This window comes from Prunus dulcis, chromosome 8 (assembly GCF_902201215.1).
Source record: "Prunus dulcis chromosome 8, ALMONDv2, whole genome shotgun sequence".
In the NCBI taxonomy this organism is placed as follows: domain Eukaryota; kingdom Viridiplantae; phylum Streptophyta; class Magnoliopsida; order Rosales; family Rosaceae; genus Prunus; species Prunus dulcis.
Genome location: NC_047657.1, coordinates 4,168,309 through 4,184,028, shown reverse-complemented (window position 1 = coordinate 4,184,028; position 15,720 = coordinate 4,168,309). Strand labels below are relative to the sequence as shown.

Below are 15,720 nucleotides of genomic sequence, written 5' to 3'. Positions count from 1 at the left end.
CAGCCTCAGAAAAGAGATGCAGAGAGAGAGAGAGAGATAAGTAGTGGCGAACAGAGAGAGAGGTGTAGAGTACACGGTTTTTATGGTCAGCTATCTCCAACGTCTCCAATGGGAGTCCAAGTCTTGTTGCGTCAATGAGTCATTTCTTTTGCTTTTCAATGATGAGGAAGGAGAGTCTCATCTTTCCTTCACAATATCAATCAATAATATCAAACTTTGACTAAGGCAATTACTTGATCTTTCCCTTCTGTCTAGGGTTTATTAATATTCCCATTTGTTCCCTTAATCAGATTATGCACAACTCTGGTACATTGTACAAGATTTTGGCATGAAATCCCAACCTGCTTTTCGACCAAAAAATAAAATAAAATCCCCGTCTGCTAATAACTGGATCATATTTTATGTCCCAATGGCATCAGGTTTCACCTTCTTTTCTTAAAGGGTTCTTTACATCTGTCGGAAAACATTGGCATCAGAGTAATAATTTGATCTTTCAAACTAGGAGTCGGGGCCTTAATCAAGCTATTAGTCATTTTAAATTTCTCCTCAATACAAGGTGTTAAGTAATGACCTTCAGTTGGGCAAGCTCATTTATTCTTACACCATAAGTCTTACTTTTGAGTACCCCGTTTCATAAATTCATACGAAGTTTTGCACACATAATGATGACGTATGATAATAATCCAACGTTTAGGACAAATTTGTTTAATGTCAACAATAATTTACCTTGTGAGGTGTGGTCAACATTAATTTCATGTATATTAGTCAAGATCAATGATGTAAGCCTGAATTTACGGGCTAGGAATTCTCGACTATAAAATTTACCACTTTGCACACTTGATGGTAAGTGGCATGGTCAATTAAACAATAAAAAATAAAGAGCCAAAGGACGCGGTGCAGCAGAAACTACACTGAGGAAAAGAAACCCATAAGGAAATTCTAGGAACAGATGGGAAAAGAAAAAAAAAGAGAGGGGAAAGAAAAATAATGGAAGAGAGAGAGAGAGAACCGCGTAGTGAACACAGGTTTCTCTTTCTAGCCACACGACGACTCCAATGAGAAAGGGAACATACAAAATTTCATGGAAGTTCACTCTTTGAAATGGGTTTTCTCGCTCTTTTGTGGAAATGATTTTCCTATCTTTTAACATAAGTTGTGTCAATAAGAACCAAGTCATTATAACAAAGCTAGCTAGGTCTAATGAGCTTGTAGATCTTGAGGTGCAAATTTCATGCCAACCGGCCCAATAAGCACAAAACTATTTTTGATGAGCTCCAAATCCTGTATCAAGACCCCAAATTTGAGTTGACTACTTTTGATCAGCTAAGTCTAATAAAAAACCATTCAGTCTATCTGAACATACGCACTTATAGTGCTAAATGTAATTACTTCTTGGTAAAACTGTGTTGAGATTTTTCTTTTTTGGTTGTCAAACGACAGGGAATTACTTTTATCTTTCACTCACGTTCAATCAACAATAATATCAAAATTTCGTTAAAGCATCAAGGAAAAAAAAGTTTACGTTTGATTCTTCTATAATAACTCATCATTAAAGAAAAAAAAAAATTTGTTCTTTGCTAAGAGAAAAATAAATTTGTTAATTACTGAAAATTAATCAAGAAATTTAACATATAACGCTACTTTATCAAACCCACAAAATGTATATATTATTCAAGGACAAGTTTTGAGAAAGATGCCCCTCACACACACACACATGTATATACATACACACATACATAGAAAAAGGAACTTTGTAAAACTATAGCAGTTAAACAGATCCTTATAACTGTATAGATCTAACGAATTGTAAATTGTGATCAAACAATAAGAGATGAATCTAATGATTAAAGTATGGCTAGAAAAAAAAAATAGTGCTGGAGACATGGCACTGACTTACTAATTGTGAGAAGAGTATTATCGGCCTTTCAAGTATTTATGTTGGCAAAAATTTAGCTGCTCTTTTAAGAATCACAGCTTTTATTAAACTTTTCAACAATAGCAAAAAATAAGGAGGAGCAAGGCCTAAGAAGCAAATGAAAGTGGTTACCCTCCAAATCAAAAGTCCAATGCGCCCCCATTTTTTACTATTGTTGAACGATTTCATAAAAATTGCAGTTGTTAAAAAGAGGGAGAAAATGTTTACAAGTTTTGTTAAAAACCATTTGGAAAGAGCATAGCTTTTGCGGCAGAGAGATTTTTGGTGAGAGCCACTTGCACCAGCTGAATTGTGAGAATTGTGCGGAGAAGTAGCTTTTGTGCTGATGTCGATGGAATGGTTCATCATCATGATTTGGTAAAGTTCTTCCACGTCTTGCTTGTGCACCAAACGGAACCCACACTTCCTTATACCCGAGCAATATATTCTGTCTGAAAGGTCATAAAAGGTACGGAATGAAATCTTCATCTGATTGCATTCTTTGTGGACTACATAATGATATAAACAAGATACCCAAAGGTGAGGTGACAGTAGATGGCCTTTAGTAATGGGATTACAACGCACAGGGCCACCTTCTCCTGGGCGACATTCAATTCGAAAATAGGTAGAGAGGTCATGAGGTGGATTTGGGTGATCCACAGGGGCACCTTCTTCAAAGACAGCACAAAAAGCAATCCAAATGGACATGGTACATGGAGGTAGCTCCACAATTAAGGAATCTCCTACACTTTGATTATTGAACCACTCTGGAATTCTACTTCCAGGTATTACAATTTGGAAAGTGGGAATATTCCAACGAGGTACCTGTACCATGTATAATATTAACATAGCAAACAAAGAGAGACAGAGAGACAGAGAGACAGAGAGACAGAGAGACAGAGAGAGAACCTGAAGGAATCCCCAATCCAGACCAATCCAGAGCATTCCAAGTATAGCATCGCAGCCTTCATTCTCAACCAATCCAATGCAATTCACACAACTCAACACGAACCCAACATAACTTCTTCTTCTGTTTTTTATGCTCAACTTTGGCAACATTTTTAAGGAAGTGCAATCCTCTGTGTATATTCTAATACTGTAGAAGTCATTCTCAACCAATCCAAAGCGGAGATGGGGCAATTGTTGAAGCTTTTGGCACCCATTCGCCTTAAGTGACTTAAGCTTAGGAAGACATCCAATGCTTGCAGGAAGGCTAACAAAATTGTTTCGACTAAGGTTTAATTCTTCTAAAGAGGACAAGCAGCCAATATCAACGGGAATATCCCCTTCACAAAGACCACAAATACTCAGATCCAAAAGCTTTAAAGACCATAAACCATGTAGCGAACCCAACACAAAAGCCTTTCTTTGGAGGCCCCACCAAAACCTTGATTTATTAGGTTGTGATCTACGTACTTTAATCATTTCAACAGAGCTTCCATCCGCACAGAGTGCTTTAAGAGACTTCAAATTACAAATTGCGCTCGGAAGACCCAAGAGATTTGTACAATTTCTTACATCCAGAGAAGTAAGGCCAACAAGACGTCCAATTGATGAAGGTAATTTCTCAATGGCCGTCCCACTCAAACTAAGCTTTGACAAATTTTCCATTTGTTCTGAAAATTCTGGAATCTTTTTCAGTTTTGAGCAACCACAAAGACTTAAATATATAAGAGAATCCATTTGTACCTCCCTTGGAAGACTCTTAACACTTTTGCATCCATATAGTATTAGATCTGTAAGCCATTTGAGATATGCAACGGACGGGTGAATCTCAACCAAATTCTCACACCCTTTAAGATCCAACATCTGGAGTTTTGGAATGCCAGTGAAATTTGGGGTTGTTGCTAAGTTTTGAGACCAACTAAGGTCCATGTATTTCAAATTGGGCAAGTCCTGTACAATATTACATGAAAAAATAGTAGAATATATAATTAGTAACCAAAAAACTTAAACTTTTACTCATTTTTTTCAAAAAATTCGTAAGATGGCATATGCTCAGTAATCTTACAATTCTTTCATCCCAGAGCCGAACTAGTTTGCTGTCCTGCATCTCAAGTGAAACAAGTTTATTCGGTTGAAAATTTGATGGGAGATATTTGGAAGAATACCAATTCCATTTCAGAATTCTTAAGCAATTAGGAAGAATTCTGGGGATTGAGGAAATGATCACATTATCAACTTCAAGAAATTTCAGGTTAATCATCTTAGAGAATGCTTCACAATTCCAATCCGCCTTTTCAAGTTTCACCATGCTTAAGGCGATGCCTTGAATTTTGTTAGTTGCCTGTAATAAATATAGTAAGGGAAAGGTTAATTCCACATTTAAGTCTAATATTGAGTTAAAAAGAAATCAAATTTCTTAGAAACAACAAATAAAAATTGGTATTTTCTACATAACTTCTTACCGTATTGTTTATCAATACATGAATGATGTCATTATGATGACACAATCGACTGCGTCCACCGGGCTCTTCAGGAGACTCTTGACGAACAATTTGAAATGCCATTTCTTGTATCAAATCATGCATCCCAACAATGTTGTTTAAAATATCAAAAGTTAAGAGTGACTTCTCAACTAGAGCATTTATCCCACCACAACGGCCACAACTGTCTAGTATTTCAATTACTTTCTTCTTGTCCTTCCCCTTATGGAAAAATGCAACATCAAGAAATATATTCTTGTTCATCTCATCTAGTCTATCAAAACTAATTTTGAGCAAATTGAAAATTTCTATCTTAGGAATTTTCCGTAGCTTATCCAATTCATTTTTCCATTCATCTCGATCTCTCTTATACACAGAGCATCCCAAAATTTTAAGAGCTAATGGAAGGCCTCCAGCATAATTTACAAAGCAATTGCACAATTCCCGAAAACCTTCCTCAGGCTCAAATTTTTTAAAGGCGTTTCGACTAAAGAGCTTAAGAGCCTTATCATCATTTAATCCCTGTACCTTATATGATATCTCCATATCATGCTTTTTAACCAACCGTTCATCACGAGTTGTAATGATGATTATACTCCCTTTACCAAACCAATCCTTTTCCTTAGCAAATTTCTCTAGTTGGCTTGATGCATTCACATCATCAAGAATGAGAAGAACCTTTTTATTACATAAGCAATTCTTAATGAAATAGGTCCCCCACTCTTCATTCCAAACTTGAGTAATTTGTTCCTTCAAGATCGGGAAAAGCAGCTGTTTTTGTAGATCGACAAGACGATTACCTTCAGAAGCCTCTCTAACATTAGCAAGAAAGCAGCGAACTTCAAAATGAAAAGAAATGCTTTCATAAACAAGCCTAGCAATGGTTGTCTTGCCAATGCCTCCCATCCCCCATATCCCTATAAAACGGACATCATCTGTAGGAGCTAAAAGCAAGTCTATTTGCTCACGTGTAAACTTAAGTCCCACTAACTCTGTGGAATCTAACAATCTCACTGTGTGATGCACTTTCCCCCACACCCATTCAACAATCTTTTCAATGAGCTTTCTTTCACACCTACAAGGAAGAACAATGATTAAGTCAAAAGTATAAGCCATAGATATAACAAGGTCTAAAGGTACATCAAAGTGAAAATTGGCTTATGAAAAACCCAAGTATATATTAAGACATATGGAGAAGTTGCTTACTGATTCTTTGAATCAAACCCAGATAAATTGGCAACTTCTGTTAAAGCAGCTCTCCAGCGCTTCACCTTTCCTATGTCTTCCCTAAACCTTTTCTCATGCTCAGTGATGGCACCTGCAAAACTGCCACTTTGTTTTCGCACATCGGAGGGATCCACATTAAAAAACACAGGCAGAACTGTGCCGTTGGATTTCATGCATTGGAGAATCTTTGTAAGCTCATCCAAGCACCAGCAAGAAGAAGCATAGTTTGGCGAGAGAACAACGATTGCAAGCCTTGATTCTTGGATTGCTTTGAAGAGCTCAGAAGAAATAGTTGTCCCTCTTTCAAGCTTTGGATCATCCTTGAATGTTTTAATGCACCTGTGCTGCAATTCGTGGTATAAATGGGACACAAAGCCATTTCGAGTGTCTACACCCTTGAAACTCAAAAACACATCGTAGTTCCATTGAGGAGGAGCCGACTGATCAGCTGAAGGAAGAAAAGCAGATGCTCTTTGGGTGCTCAACGCCATTGGTAATCTGCTGCTGCTGCAGCAAACACTACTCAATGAAAAAAGAACTTCGCTAATTCAAACACTCAACTGAATAAAAACGAAGACGATCATAAATGGCTTGAAAAATGAAAAGGATTGAAATTTGGATCATCTTACCAAACATGTTACTTTGTACTTCCAATTCAGCAGAGAGAAACAGAGAAATTCAACTCTAAAGAAACAATATGTACTGCACATATGATATGAGCACAATTCTAAAGAAACAAGAACTGCAAATGTTATATCTTAATGTTACCTGAACAAATGCAGAGAGAAACCAACAGTAAGAAGCAAAGCTAACAGCCTCAAAAAAGAGACAGAGAGGGAAAGAGGGAGAAGTTGGAAACCATGTAGTGGCGAGGCGAGCACACGGTTTCTCTTGGGTCAATGAAGACTATCGGGCCAATTATTTATTTTTATTCTTGGTGTGGTGAGAATTTTTTATTTTTTTATTTTATTTTATTCACAGCCAGCCAGTTGCAAAGATCTTTAGAGGGTGAATGATTCATGTTCCCTACTTAGCTAACAGCCAGTTGCATCCTAGAAGAACAAAGATCAAATGCCCATCCTCAGATGAGACTGGTGAAACCAGACTTTATCCATTCACACTTACCGCTATTCTCACCCTAGAAGATCTCAAATTAAGTTTTAAGGATAACATTTCACTACGTTTATGCGCAAATGATTCCAAAAAACAGCTGATTATCCCATGTGTTTATCTGCTGCAGAAATACAAATCCATAAGCCCAAAAGAGAAAAAAGATAAATGGATCTCTGTTTTGAGAGGGATGAATGGGAAGAATAAATTAAACTTGAGATCTCTGTTTTATAGAAGAGAGTCGGGTCAAAGGAAAAGAAAGGTGAAGGAAATTACCCGAACAACACCCTCCCTAGCTGACAAAACAAGAATACCTGAACAAGAAACAGCTCCAGGGCGCTCCCTCTCCAGTGGTTCTTTAATTTCTTCAATGTACCTAAAGATTGAGAATTTATCCAAAATAGCCAAAACTTGATCCTTAATTTCAAAAATGTCCGTTTTTGTAAAATATTTCAAATATAGCAAAACTCTCACTTAAATAGACACAAATGCCCTCAAATTTAAAACCCGTATAAACCTAAAAAATAAACCTTATTAAATAAAACTTTGAAATATTTTTAACCCACGTTCGTACAGAAGAACAGAAGTTGAAATATATCATCGTATTTATTGATATTTTAATCAATTTAAATTTGGTCTCAATTCAAGCATCACCAAACATCGGTTAAGTGTTATTCAACTCAAGCCAATTCAAGCCAAGACAATTTCTGAGAATAGTTCATGCCAAAACAATCTTCCGTAACAAACGAGGCTGAAGGGACCAACTTGGTGAAAGACTTGTTGCCGGATCAATTGCCCAAGTCTGTCCGAATGACATCATTATTTTGCCTTCTCTGATGCATCAATCCACTGAGTGTTCCTCGCACGCATAAATGTTGCACCGGCTTCTCAAAGAAGCTAATACGTTTCAAAATTGGCCGCCCATCCCAAAGAAAAATCTAATCATGATATAAGTCAGTGTTCCCAACATTTTCCACTTAAAAATTAATTGGTAACATGACATATATCATGATTTGATTTTTCTTTAGCCTACAAATCAATTCTTTTCTGTGAAAAATTCTTTTGACTTTGTCACTCAAATTGTACAAATATGGTTGTGTGGCTTTTAAAAGGCAACGTGACGTGTGGGATAGGCTGCCAATTTTGAAACTTATTAGCTTCTTTGAGAAGCCGGTGCAGCATTTATGCGTGCAGGGAATACTCGGCGGATTGATCCATCAGAGAAGATAAAATAATGGTGTCATTCGGACAGACTTGGGCAATTGATCCGGCAACAAGTCTTTCAATCATTTGCCAAGTTGGTCCCTTCAGCCTCGTTTGTTACGGAAGATTGTCTTGGCATGAACTATTCTCATAAATTATCTTGGCTTGAATTGGCTTAAGTTGAATAACACGATGTTTGGTGATGCTTGGATTGGGACTAAATTTAAATTGATTAAAATATCAATAAATAGGATGATATATTTCAACTTCTGTTCTTTTGTACAAACGTGGGATAAAAATATTCCAAAGTTTTATTTAATAAGGTTTATTTTTTAGGTTTATACAAATTTTAAATTTGAGGGCATTTGTATCTATTTAAGTGAGTTTTTTTGCTACATTTGAAATATTTTACAAAAACTGACATTTTTGAAATCAAGGATCAAATTTTGGCTATTTTTGATAAATTCTCTTAAAGATTCTCATCCCAAAGCTCATGGTCTTAAAAATAGCCAAAAAGAAAAGAATTAAAACAGGGGAATAAGTACTGATCTATTGGATAAAATAAAACATAATTCCGCTCCATATAGATTTCAGAAACAAACAAAACCAAAAATAAAAAATAAAAATGAAGGGTTGTTAGGTCTAATGGTCCATAAATTTTGACCCGTTTCGTATTTTGATCCCTTAATTTCTAAAATCGTTCCCGTGATCCTTCAACTTCACTTTCGTTATGACAAATAGTCCTGTCATCAATTTTGTTATCTTTTTTGTTAAATGCAGAGGCAAAATGGTATTTTTGTATTATTTTTATTTTCCACCATCTGAATATTCCTTTCACTCAAAAAATAAAAATAAAAACTCAAAAAACCTTCTTCCTATCCTCACCATCGCATGGAGGGTGGGGGTGTCGGTTGTGAGAGCACCATTAGTTGTTGCCGGGGTGGTGGGTTAATCGGTTCGGTGTCGGGTGGAGGTTGTCCAAGGCTTTGTTGGAGTATGCAGATGGTGAAAATTAAAAATAATACAAAAATATCATTTTGCCCCTACATTTAACAGAAAAAGTTAATAAAAATACCATTTTACGACTTAGACATTGAGAATAAATAGCTTATTGAGAATGCTATGTTCATAAGTTGTGTCAATAAAAACCAAGCCATTATAACAAAGTTAGGTCTAATGAGCTTGTAGATCTTGAGGTGCAAATTTCATATGAACCCGGCTAATATGTACGCAACCATTATAACAAAGATAATTGCTTGTAAAAGTACTAGTAAGTACAACAATATTTTTGAAAGACAAGTACTAATTTATTTTCCAGTGTAGTATCGTCACTCCATCATAGTAACTAATACATATCCTAATTTTTTGCCCGTAAATACATATCATTTTGATCAAAACATCTTGGTTCTGTTGAATGAAAGAACATTTTAATTGATCAAAAAAAAGGGAAAGCTCAATGATCATTTACTTATTGGAAAATTTTGACCTAAGTTAAACTGTAATTAAAATTGCATATTTATATTTGTGACTCTTTTTGCAGATTTTTATATTTTAATAGAATCGAAATTCAACATATGAAGAGACAACTCCAAACAGTAGCGGACCCACAAAGGCGTAAGGAGGTGCCTCTCGCCAGAACTGAATAGTGCTCACAAGTTCTCATGGCGCCACTCATTTAGCAGATGACAAGTTGCAGAAGCGTTCTTAATGGAGGTTGAGTCACTGCCTCACGAAGGAAGAAGAAGAATAATACCCTAATTTTTCTTTTTTTGAAATGGCGTCGTAAAAAATCTAGTTTCATTATGTTTAACTAGCCTCTCTGCACGGGCTTCCGCGCCTGCAAGAGGCTTTTTAAAAAAAAAATTTAAATTTATTTTAGAATTAAAAAAAATAATGGATAGTTGTGTTCCATAAAAATAGGATCCATTATCTGAATTTTCTTTTATTTTTTAATTTTTTTAATACGAAAAATTTTGAATTTACCATATTATCCTCATTTAATTAATAATTTCAATTTGTAATGTTTGCATTAACCAAAGGCATTTTCTGGTATTTTGAATGTTTCACCATTCTCTGCCTTTTGCTTTATATATATAGATGAAACACAGTGTTTGGTTTCTGAGCCATTGGAAATACAAAATTGCCCCAGTGGGCCCACGACCCAAGTCATATAAAACCAAAACGTCACCTACACTAAATCCAAAAAGAAACAACAATAAACTATTGTTCAGCCCAGTTAAAATCAAAATGTTGTCTTAAAAACTTGGAAATCTCAATATAATATAAGATTTTATTTTGGTCGAAAAATATAATAGAAGATTGTACAAACAAAAACCCTTTTAACCCATAACCAATCAATATAATAGAATATATTATAATATATAGTTTTTATGAAATAAAGGTTTTTTTGAACTTTAGACTTTTAAATATTACCCCTTCCTTAAAACGTCTGGATCCGCCGCTGGCTCCAAATTTGTTTGCTATGAATTCTTGTGAGTTTTTATTAATAAAGAAGGTTATTAATGGATACTCTTATTTTTTAGAAGGATATTCTTTTCTTTTCATTGGAATTATCTCAATAGAGATGAGGAAAAGTTAGTTATTATTTAAAAAGATTAAGGGAGACTAAGTTAGTTATTATTTAAAAAGATTAAGGGAGACTAACATAGGCCATTATGACTTTAATTTGTAGAAAAATATTTCAGATTGTCTAGTAAAATATAGGCATTTAGGCTGTATTTGGGATGCACTAGACTGGACTATGATAAATAATGAGTGCTGCTATTCCTACCCTCTTGTCTTATTTTCTCAGTCATCTTATCTTCAAAATTTTAAAAGCAAGTTTACCTTATTATAAAATAACTTTTAAAGACTTAACTCTAAGTTAACACTGTTAAGTCAAGAAAATAAAAGTAAAAATAAAAACAGAAAATTAGAATAAATAAATAAAAGAGCCCAGCAAACAACCCTCAGACTACCCAGCCAACCCTGTGACAACCAAACCAACCTCCCCTCCTCACCTCACCGCCAATCACATCATCAATTGCCACCTAAACCAAATGAGTTGCTCTTCTAAATTTCCCTCACGATATCAATCAATAATATCAAACTCTGTTTATTAATATTCCCATTTGTTCCTTGTGTCATAAGTCTACTGAATCCCTTAATCAGATGATGCACAACTCACAGAATCCCCACCTGCTAATAACTGGATCATATGTTATGTCCCAATGGCATCAGGTTTCACCTTCTTTCTTGAAGGGTTCTTTACCATCTGTCGGAAAACATTGGCATCAGAGTAATATTTTGATCTTTCAAACTAAGACTCGGGGCCTTAATCAAGCTATTAGTCATTTCAAACTAAGATGTGGTGCAGTGCAAGCCAATCTTGGCAAAAGAAAGAAGAGAAATAGGGAGGATAGGAAAAGGCGGGCTGCATAGCAGTAGACGAAACCATATTAAAAGGTAAAAGCATGGGAAAGGCATGCGGCAAATTTTAAAATGAAACTAGTGGAAGAAAAGGAGGTGCGGGAACCGAAAAAGGGGAGAAAATAATGCTGTGATTGAACGGCAGATAAATAAAAGAAAGAGAGATGAGAAGATAGCGCAAAAGTCGGGGTAGTGGAGAGGGAATAAAGATCAGAAAAAGAAAACAATGACAAAGAGAGAGTGTCTGTGAGGAAATAGACGGAGAGAGAAAGGGATGAATATTGGTTAGGTAGGGTAGTAGATGTTGACAAATGTGAGAGGTGTGGAAAAAGGAGGCATATTGTGCAAAACAAGACAATAAAAAATTAAGAAAAATTACAAAGCACAAGACCAGCAAGCCAACCAGAAACTTACAAGGAAAAAATACTTCTCAAGATCAGCCCAGAAACCAACAAGAAGAAGCAAAGCTAACATCCTCAGGAATAAGCCGACGTTAATAGCGAGAAAGCCTTACTGGAATTATAAGGAGACACTTAACCACACTAGAGAGCTTAGAATTTCCCATAGGTCCACCGTCTTGTGTGACTGCATGTGTTTGTTAGATTGCTTGGGGTTCTATGTTGGGATGTTATCCTTCTGTCATAACTTTATTGAATCCCTTAATCCCCACCAACGTACAAGATTTTGGCAACAATTATTGAATTATGGGACAACAATTCTGGTCCATTTTACAAGATTTTGGCATCAAATCCCCACCAACGTACTAATGTAGAGGATCATGTGCCAATGGCATCAGGGTTTCACCTTCCCCTCTTTACCATATGTTGGAAAATTTGGCATCATAGTAATGATTTGATCTTTCAAAATAACGCTCAGGGCCTTAATCAAGCTATTAGTCATATTAAATTTTTTCACTATGTTTAAAAAACAGCTACTCTATCGACTGTGCGCAAATGATTTCAAAAAACAGCTGATTCTCATTCTCTGAATCTGGAGTAGCTGATGAAACTAAGTATATTCTAAAAACAGTAAAATAGAACCACAGACATTAACAAGAAGACAACCACAGACATCATGTAACAGTAGCTCAGACAACCACATACAAAATTGAGTTTCCTATTATAACACAACCATCCAAAATCAGTTTATTGACAATATCCAGTTTTGACACCAAATACCATTTACTAACCTTCATGTTGGTCAAAGGCATGGATAGAAACACAGAAAATGTGACAGCATATAATTCCCTCTCTTTTTCACATTAAATTACATGCACTCATTTGGCAAATTGTTAAGTTCAACACTAGACAAGTCTGGAAAGTAAAATACATATGAAAAAGAGCAAACTTACCGTATGCTGGCCAGGAATAATTGTTGAAACATGACCCAGTTTAAGCTGCTTTTCTTCTTTGCTCCGCAATGAATATTCAAATGATCCATTATTTGAGCCAGCACATGGAAAATAGCAACTTCTAGCAGCGAAGTAAGCATGATTTGTATCGGCGAACATTTAAAAAAATGAAAATTTAAGGAAAACGTTACAGTATACCAGTGACATTCATTTAAGAAAAAAGAAAACATCAGGAAGCTTTTTCATCTCTCTCTATCCCTCTCTCTTGCTTGCTATAGCTATGGCTTTTACCGTTATTTTCTTGAGCTGATGAGGTGCTCGAGTGTCTCCAAACCCTATTCAAAAGACAGAGGAAATAACAATGTAATCCTATACACTAAGAACAAAACAGAGCAGTAAAGATTAATCCATATGAATCAAGCATTGACTCAAAACTTACTCCAGTTTTGATAACACAGTAACTAAGTTGAAATATAAATATCAATTAAATTAGGTATACCAATTTCATATATCTGTTTTACAGACCAACAAAGTATGAAAAATGTACTAAAACCACAAGAAAAAAAGGTAACAACAGCTTTGGTGGTCCAAAATGGATTAAAATCTGTAAAAAAAAATCCTTCATATCTTTTAGCTGGAAAGGGAAGAATAAATTAAACTAGAGTCGTTGTCAAATTATCAAATAAAGATCAAAACCAAATTGTACCAACTTGATATCTCTGTTTTACAAAAGAGAGTCGGGTCAAAGAAAAAGAGAGGTGAAGGAAATTACCCGAACAACACCCTCCCTAGCTGACAAAAAAAGAATATCTGAACAAGAAACAGCTCCAGGGCACTCCCTCTCCAGTGCTTCTTTAATTTCTTCAATGTACCTAAAGTTTCTCATCCCAAAGCTCATGGTCTGAAAAATAGCCACACACCAAAAAATAATAATAATAAAACAGGGGAATAAGTACTGATCTGTTGGATAAAACCCAATTCGGTTCCATATAGGTTTCAAAAACAAACTAAACTAAACAACTAACGGGTTTTTAGGTCTAATGGTCTTTAAATTTTGATCCGATTTGCATTTTGGTCTCTTAATTTCCAAAATCATTTTCATGGTCTTTCAACTTCACTTTCGTTAGAACAAATAGTCTTATCGTCAATTTTGTTATCTTTTATGTTAAATGCAAAGACAAAATGGTATTTTTGTATTATTTTTATTTTCCACCATTTGAATATTCCTTATACTCAAAAAATAAAAATAAAAACTAAAAAACCTTCTTCCTATCCTCACCATTGCATGGAGGGTGGGGGTGTCGGTTGTGAGAGCACCATTAGTTGTTGCCGGGGTGGTGGGTTAATTGGTTCGGTATCAGGTGGAGGTTGTCCATGTCTTTGTTGGAATATTCAGATGGTGAAAATTAAAAATAATACCAAAATACCATTTTGCCCCTACATTTAATAGAAAAAATTAATAAAATAGGGTTGGCTAATGGTACAGGGCACAATTGTCTGGCTTCAACAGCAGTCTTGTTATTATAAACTACACATATGTAATTGAATGCAGAAAAAAAATATTACAACATGTTCCATTTATGAGTGATTGAAGCAAAGTAAATTAACATATGATTAAACAACAAAAGACTATTTTCTTTTCTTCGGTAATAATCAACTATAGACTTTAATTTCAGGCATTATATTGAGCTTCCAAAATTAAAGTTATTTACGTTGATTTAACCCAAAAAGAAAAAATCAAAATACTCCAAACCTTTTTCTCTTCCTCTTTTCAGATTTTAAGTCAACCTCCTCTGTTTTCCTCCTTTGTTTCTTTGTTTCTTTTATAAATTAAATATATTTGACACCAAAAAAATAAATATATAATTTAACATATAACGCTACATTATTAAACATTCAAAATGCATATATCATTCACACAAATTACAATTAAACCAGTGGACCCAGAAACAGTCTGAACCACAAAACCCTAACCCCCTTTCTCCCAAAAAACACTCTTAGAGCCTTTTCCACTTGGAGGGGGGAGGAAGCCATTGTTCTTCCCCCCTCTGCCCTCTTCTCTTCCTCCTTTCACCTCTTTCCCCATTTTCAAAGACAAAGGGTTTGCCCTATTTGTCTTAGTTTTGTTATGATTTTCATCCAACCATTATAGGCGGTTGCGACTCAGCGTCGAATCTTCACCTGCATTTCAGCGTCGGATCTCCACCACCATCTTTTTTGCAATTTCTTTATGTTTGGAATAAGTTGCAGAGACTCTTTGGGTTCTCTGTGTAGTTTTCACCTCTCCTTTTGTGAGATTTTTTTATGTCTCTTTGTGAGAGCTTTTCATCTCTCCTTTGTGAGAGTTTTATTTGTATTGTTATGGCTTGGTTTTTTTAAACTTTATCGTTAGTGGAGACACACCATATTGTCATAATTTTGATATTAGACCGCTCCGTTATTGTAATGGCCCTTTTGTGGCTAGTTTGTATTGGCCTTTTGTGGCTAGTGGCTTTTTTGGCTGAATTATGAATGCAATCATAGAATTTCTCAAAAATAAAAATAAAAATAAAAAACGTAATGGACCCAAACGGATTCTTATAACAAAGTGATGAATCTAATAATAAATGTGTGGCTAGAAAACAGAGTGCTGGAACATAGTGACAGTCTTATACAAAAGTTATAACGCAAGAAATACAATTGATTGAATCCAGCTTATTTTTAAAATAAACAACTCGCACACACTCCCTTTTCAAAAAAAATTCAACACACCAAGCACCACACTCATATTTATTGGATTTGTCAAGGGAAAAACAAAAATTAAGCCAAAATAATATTAGGAGTACTAGGATTTCTCTCCCAAAAAAAAAAAGAAAAAAGGAGTTGTATATTTATGGTCGTGAGGTATTTCAAGGAGAGAAACAAGAATTTACAACAGAAACAACTAGAGGCGCAATGGCAGCAAAGGTAAAATTTACAATCTTGAGGGGTGAATACTCAATATTGAACTTCATTCCAATTGTTATCCTATGTAGGCGTAGCAACTACTTTTTAGTGTATTTAAATTGTTCTGAAATGTT

At 35.2% G+C, this 15,720-nt stretch overlaps 1 protein-coding gene across 1 annotated transcript; it reads right to left on the bottom strand.

The window, feature by feature from the left end:
• Positions 1–1,197: 1,197 nt before the first annotated feature.
• Positions 1,198–7,014, bottom strand: LOC117638288 (TMV resistance protein N-like). The gene is made up of 7 exons (XM_034373427.1): positions 6,955–7,014; positions 5,548–6,802; positions 4,324–5,416; positions 3,927–4,202; positions 2,825–3,811; positions 2,144–2,740; positions 1,198–1,281 (listed from the first exon to the last, which is right to left on the bottom strand). Exons 2-7 carry the CDS (start codon positions 6,057–6,059, stop codon positions 1,198–1,200), a joined length of 3,549 nt encoding a protein of 1,182 aa, XP_034229318.1. The 5' UTR covers positions 6,060–6,802; positions 6,955–7,014.
• Positions 7,015–15,720: the final 8,706 nt, after the last annotated feature.